Source organism: Solanum dulcamara, chromosome 10 (genome assembly GCF_947179165.1).
Source record: "Solanum dulcamara chromosome 10, daSolDulc1.2, whole genome shotgun sequence".
NCBI classification, from domain to species: Eukaryota; Viridiplantae; Streptophyta; class Magnoliopsida; order Solanales; family Solanaceae; genus Solanum; species Solanum dulcamara.
Genome location: NC_077246.1, coordinates 60,839,793 through 60,846,874, shown reverse-complemented (window position 1 = coordinate 60,846,874; position 7,082 = coordinate 60,839,793). Strand labels below are relative to the sequence as shown.

General features: G+C 35.5%; 1 protein-coding gene across 6 annotated transcripts; it reads left to right on the top strand.

Annotated features, from left to right (window-relative positions):
* The first annotated feature begins 1,062 nt into the window (after positions 1 to 1,062).
* Positions 1,063 to 3,353, top strand: LOC129870343 (peroxisomal nicotinamide adenine dinucleotide carrier-like). 6 transcript variants are annotated; one of them, XM_055945083.1, is made up of 3 exons: positions 1,063 to 1,209; positions 1,461 to 1,543; positions 2,153 to 3,353. In XM_055945083.1, exon 3 carries the CDS (start codon positions 2,210 to 2,212, stop codon positions 3,260 to 3,262), a length of 1,053 nt encoding a protein of 350 aa, XP_055801058.1. In that variant the 5' UTR covers positions 1,063 to 1,209; positions 1,461 to 1,543; positions 2,153 to 2,209; the 3' UTR covers positions 3,263 to 3,353. The 6 variants fall into 6 exon arrangements, with proteins under 6 accessions (XP_055801058.1, XP_055801059.1, XP_055801060.1 ...); XM_055945084.1 differs by having other exon boundaries at positions 2,120 to 3,353; XM_055945085.1 differs by having other exon boundaries at positions 1,444 to 1,543.
* Positions 3,354 to 7,082: the final 3,729 nt, after the last annotated feature.

Below are 7,082 nucleotides of genomic sequence, written 5' to 3'. Positions count from 1 at the left end.
TAATACAAATACAAATGATAACAATCAATGATACAAATACAAATGATAACACAAACACACATGGTAACACATGAATATAATACACAAGGCAATAGATATGTGTAGATGAATACAATTACAATTTTTTTACAAATTACAATAACGATAATTGTATTCGTTGATACAAATTGTCTTTGGATACAAATTGTATTCACTAATATACTTGATACAATTGATTTGCATCAACGAATTGAATACAATAATCTTTGATACAATTATATTCGTTGATATAAATCAATTATATTCGTGATACAATTATCTGTCAGATATATAAATATACAAATCAATTGTATCTCTTTCCTCTCTCTCCCAGATATTGATCGCCTCTCTCCTCCTTCTAGTATCTAATTTTTGATTGTATAAATTGTATTTGTGATACAATTATCAATCAGATACACAAATCACTTGTATTTCTCTCTCCTTTCTCCCAAATCTCACTTGCCTCTCTCATGCCTCTCTCCTTTTTCTAATATATTATTACGAAACATAATTAGAGAAATATTAACTAAAGAATCTAATTATGAGCTCATTTGGATGGGCTTAAAAAAAGTAATTTTTATGTATGAAGTGCTTTTAGAACTTTGAAGTGCTGAAAGTTATTTTTATAAATAAGCAGTTGAGTGTTTGGATAAAAGTGCTTATGTTGAAAATAAATGTTTGAATTTTAGGGTTAGAATAAAAATGGTAGTTTGGAAATTTAGTTAAAATATAAGGGATATAAAAGTAATTTCCATGGTCAAACAAAATGACTTTAAGCACTTAGAAATCCTAACTTTTTATTTTTGATTGACTTTAAAAACTTTATGGCTTAAAGTTAGCATTAGATAAACATGTTCAAAAGCTAAAAAAAGGCTTATAAGTTGCCCATCCAAACGGTCTATATATCTCTAGTGCTGGTTGTTTTTGAAATTTCCTCATTGATTAATTGCAGCCCAAATCTCACAAACTAAAGCTGAAACATCAGCCCACATTCAAACTTATAGTACATCAAATCAAAAGTTAAAAGAAAAGCCCACGTTATTCCTCTCTCCTTTGACCTAATATCCCCTTATAAAATATCTTTTTCCCTTTGCCCAATTAGAGCGCCGCCACTGTTTTATAAACAACCATTTTGTTGAATAAGAAAAATCGACTGTCGGTGTTGAAGGATTGTTGTTGCGCCTATATTGGGTAAGAAATCTCTGCCCGATTGAAGTGATAATTGTATAGTTTTTGGATTTTTTTTTACCTAATTCTGGCATACCAACAATTGAGATAACATCTAGGTTTGACGATCTTTTGATTAGTTATTGTGTAGTTGCATACTCAGTATCACACGTGAACAAAAGTATTAGTGAACCTTGATGTTATCTCAGTGTTGGCATGCATAAATTGGGTAAATTTATGATTGAATATATATTTTAGTGTTGTACCAAATCCAGGCATGCCAACTATTGAGATGGCATCTCGGTTAGTTAGTTGCTGTCCAGTATGAGCATTGTGGCAGGATCTGTTGTTTTCAATAGTAAGTCAAATTCTTTCATTTCCTTACCGCTTGTTTGGATGGTTGTTATATATCCTTTCATAAGGTTGAATAAAGAGACGGATCTAGGATTTCTATAACATGTATGCGCTGATGGATTCTTGTTTCTTTGGTCAAATAATTCAATATTTAACTAATAATATTAGATCAATTCTAGAAAATATGTACATAAAATACCTAGGTTGACCTAAACTAGGCTATAAATTTGCCCCTAAATTCACCCATGATTGGATTGGATTGTTCATGAATACAACCTTTGGATATAGTTAGAGTTGTTATAAGAAATATAGGTTAAAGAATAAACAAAGGAAAAATGAGAAAAAATAAGTCAAACATGAGATCACACCAAATCATCATTATATAAATGGGATTTTTTTTGTTACATAACAATGGATTAACAATATGATAGTATAAAATTTATATAACAATCAAAACAAATATGATAGTTTAAAATTTATATAACAATACAGTACAACAAGTAGCAACCATCCAAACAAGCTGTTTGTTTGGAATGTATGCATTCTTGAATCCAACAAGTGCATTATCAATGTTGTGTAGGACTGGTTACTAACCATTGTTGAGATTACATAGGAAGTTTGTGTTTCTGCCACAACTATTATCTTTACTCTGCACAGTAAAGACTGAATAATGTCAAGTGCCTTGGCTAATGGGCTGGCTGGAGCTGGTGGAGGCATAATTGCACAAATAATTACATATCCCCTCCAAACTGTCAATACACGGCAGCAGACTGAGAGAGTCTTGAAAGAGGGCCGCGATTCTCGTGGCAGTGCCCTGTTTCAAATCTTACAGGTGGTTAGAAGTGAAGGCTTGCCGGGGCTTTACAGCGGCCTGAAGCCTTCTCTGCTTGGAACTGCCGTGTCACAGGGTGTCTACTACTATTTTTACCAGGTTTTCAAGAACAGGGCTGAGGCTATAGCATCTGCAAATAAGAAAAGAGGCCGAGGGGATGGTTCTGTTGGGATGCTTTCTTGGCTCGTTGTGGCAGCACTTGCAGGTTCAGTAAATGTATTGCTGACAAACCCTATATGGGTTCTTGTTACTCGTATGCAGACTCATACACAAGCAGAAAGGAAAATTGTGGAGGCAAAAAGGGAAACCTTATTAAAGGAAGCCTCTCAAAGTGTCTTGACGGCTTCTTCCTTGGAAGTACAATTGGCTGAGCTTGATTCATTGAAACCTCACTGCTATGGGACATTGCAAGCAGCACGGGAGGTTTATAATGAATCAGGAGTTACAGGATTCTGGAAAGGAGTCATCCCATCATTGATCATGGTTTCTAATCCCTCTATTCAGTTCATGATTATTGAGAGTTTGTCAAAGCAGTTAAGGGCTAAACGTGCTGCAAAGAAGAAAGACTTGCAGAATATAACTGCTTTGGAGGTTTTTGTAATTGGAGCCTTTGCTAAACTTGGAGCAACTGTATGCACATATCCGTTGTTGGTTGTGAAGTCAAGGCTTCAAGCAAAGCAGGAGATTAGTGGAAATGTCTCATTACGATATTCAGGTACGGTGGATGCTATTATTAAGATGATTCATCATGAAGGATTCAGATGCTTCTATCAGGGAATGCGCACAAAGATAGTGCAGAGTGTCTTTGCAGCCTCCGTACTTTTCATGGTGAAGGAAGAGCTTGTCAAAGTTTATGCCGTTTTGGCTAACAAAAGCAAGGTCAATGTATAGTTTGCAGTCATAAAGTGAACTATGTAATAAATCTCACTGCATAATTGAAAATGATTGTACTCTATTCAAGTTACAGAGGTTCTTTCTTTTTCATCCTTTTTTATTTCCCTTACATGAGAATTCAGATTAGAAGGGGTTTGTTGATCTCCAAATATATTATGTAAGTGCTATGTGGGTAAAACATCCAATATATACTCTATAGAAAGCCATTGTTTGGGTTAATATTCTCAATAAAGCCTGAATATGAAAAGTAGCTCAGGTGAATGAATCTATTATTCGAGTCCTTTTTGATTATATTTTGACAAGTAGTGCATGTATTGACTTAAGTTTGTGCTTCTGCTAGGCCCAAAATAATAGTAGAGTTATTTTGACTACAACTGACTGCATAAAGTTGCCATATATGCCAAGTTTGTTGGCGATCGTCATCTTTGTTTGTTCAATGATGAGGAAAGTTGGATGCTAGTTAAAGAACAAGGTATCCAGGAAAGAAACTAGCAAGTGTAGTGGTGAAGGTTTCACTTTTATTGGTTTTAGTAGCAACTATTCTTTCAATCAACTTTAGACAAGTGGCAGCCAATTTAGGTCCTTGGATCCAAAGTTGTCCCAAGGATGTAATACATCTTTGTTATAAGAATTTATGCTATCAATGGTTATATATTTTGGAGGATTTTAAGAATATGGAGATATTCAAGTTTCAAAATTAACATTGTTATGGATCGTAGAAGTATTTGTAAGAATTTCATGGAGAAAGATGTTGGAAGAGAACATTGAATGGCTGCTTAAAAGAATTCGGATGGTAAGGTGAATACATGCTGTATTCTTGACTTGTTACTTCATTTCTGTAGGAAGAAAGTAGGAGAGTCTGAGACACCTTGTAGAGGATAATGAAAGACCTCTTATGATTTTTATTCTTTTGACTAAATTATTTATAGAATAACAGTTGACAACTTGATCTTTGTGCTTTTTATTCCTTTGATGAAATTCTTTATAGAGAACCAGTTGACAGTTTCTCCTCTAACGATGGTGCATTCTCACTCTTTCCTCTTGAAAGTTTACTCAATACTACTTATCCCTTAATTCTCAAGAGGATATCATCATATGTTGATGTCTATAATGGTGTTCATCTTGCTCACTCGGGCAGTCATATTCATTCAGGGATGCTAGAGAAAAATGCATTGTGTCCAATAGGTCATGGTTGATCCTTTCTCAACAAGGCATCTTACTGTTCAGATTGTTCAGGAATGCAGCTTATTATTCCTAGCCAATCAGATGTTAGCCGAAGCAGTTTAGAGATTATGTGCTTTGACGGTGTATACTTGTAAGTTGTAAGATTATTTAGTACCATAGCTTTTAAATGATAGCCTTACCATGTGATTCTTTTGGTGTTTTGAGAATATTTATGGATCATTATTTAGTATCATTGTTTTTAAAGGTAGCTGTATCACGTGGTTCTTTTGGTGCTTTGAGAAGTAATTGTGGATTGCTTATTGTATTTTTACTTTTAGTGTGTACTACCTCTGTTACTTTATTTGCGATTGACTGCATCTTCATGACAACCGATAAATGGAGATCTAGTGAATGAATGTCTGTAAGTTCTGGTTTAGTTTACAATGGCCAAAGTACAAGATGCACTGATTTTTTTTTAATTAATCAGTATTTGCAGTAGTAATTAGCAAAATTTGATAAGTAAACTATGTTTCTGAATAGTTGTTAAATTTGCATGTCTATGATATTAGGTTTGATTTGACAGTCATTATCTAACTCAGTGGCTTATCCTACGAGTAAAGTGAAATACCAAATGCTCTAATGCTGCTATGCCAAAATCATACCCCGGCCTGCCTTTATAACATTGTCCCTTGCCCTTTTGAAGTGCAAAAAGAATTAACAGGCATAGGAGGTTGGTTTTTCTCAACATCGCTTACCTCCCCTATGTGTGCCCCCCCCCCCCAACAACCCCCCAAACAAGTGTTGGATGTACTCAACTTCTAGATATGCAAATAAAGCTGGTCCATCTAGCCTATGTTTATATCCAATGCTGAAAGTTCACTAAGAAGCTAGCAGCTGGACAACTTGAGAATAAAAAAGAAGCTAGTCTCTTGACAGCTCTGTTTTGGAATTCATGGTGATTGTTTCTTGAATAGTTTCATCATCAAAAGGCTGTATCTTCCCTTGTGGTAAAGCTTGCTATAAAGTAAGTTGCCTGTCCATGAAAATCAGGATCTGTGCGCTAAAAAATTGGGCAGTTGTTAATTGTAGCTCAATTGTATCATAGATCTTACTTTATTGATGCTTATTGGTCTTTATCAATGTCTCAGTTTTATCCACAAATTGCAACATTTCGTTTGCAAATAATTCTTGGTATCTAACTGTCACGCCCCGGGAGGGTACCCTAGACGTGGCCGGCACTCGAAAGCCATTTCTGGCCTTCAAGATAACCACTTGGTCCAGTCACACTTTCATTCAATCACATTCTATCGGCGGAAGACTCCATTATAAGAATACTATTCATAATTTTTGGGCCAAAGGCCAAACAAATACCCAATCAATAACTAGATAGAATAAAACTAGTCAAAACGGACAATTCAATACTTCCACACTCTACTCTATGAAGCCTCTATCAACAATCTAAGAGGTGCCCATGACAAGTCCATTGCTACCAACAATCAAAACAAAGGAACAAAACAAATCTATAAAGATAATCTCGGTATCCTCCGGAAACTAGGAGGACTCACCAACTGACTGAAAGTAAGGGGATCTTCAACGGTGCGCCGGTTGATGATCTCGAGTACCTGTCTCTGCATCATGAAATGATGCAGGCCAAACGGCGTCAATACATGGAATGTACGAGTACGTAAAATGGCCGAAAGAAACAACATCAGAAAGAATCAAACCAACTCGGAATCTCAACTCAGAAAGAAGAACAACTCAATCAAGTGTCCTAAGCCTAAACAAGAATATAGTTTAGACGGGACCAATCACATACTATTCAACCCAATCCGACTCAGAGTACTATCAATACCTATATGGGAGTTTCTCTTATCCGACAACCATCACTTATGAGTCAGTGATAGTACAACAAACCGACGTTGTTGACGCGTCCTTTCATACTTTGCCAGGGTATGAACGAATCAACCAATCATGGATCCAATCCAACCAAGTCCTATAATGTCGGGACAATAATTTTTGGGAAGCATCCGACTTTAACGGTTCAATCCCCTCCTATGTTTGGCGACGTAGTTATTGGATTCGAGTTATTACTTACTCTTACCCAATTCGGTGCTCGATACTCCTCCCAAGACTCAATGCTCATAAAACTCCATTCAATCAACTCAATCAAATCATATTGACAAGTCTCATTTAGAACTTTGTTAACTTATCAACTCTATCACAATCAAACCTCTCCCAATCATGCTATCCAATCAATCCCAATCATATCTTTCAAGAGTAGATTAAATATGCATTTATAACAACATACAAACCTATCCAATCATTCCTCTATTCATTTAACAAATCTTTTGGGACTCATCACAACTCCAAGGTTTTAAATCAACAATGCAAGATAAGCAACATATTTAAGAGAATTAACATTCTTTATCATAATCAACATAGTTAAGAAAATTAGCAATATATGTTCGACCTCTCATCTCAATCAACTCATACCAACATGTAGCACATCACTTTCTTGACTCCACAACATCAACATAATAAAAATTAGGGTAATAGATGAAAAGGACCTATTTGGACCTAACTCTATCAATAAACCTCATTCTTATGAACAATCAATCTCAAAGAAGATGTAGGCACATGGGTGGACTCAACC

Excerpts from the sequence above, each read along its gene's own strand:
- LOC129870343 (XM_055945086.1), top strand. The coding sequence starts at position 2,210 with ATGTCAAGTGCCTTGGCTAATGGGCTGGCTGGAGCTGGTGGAGGCATA.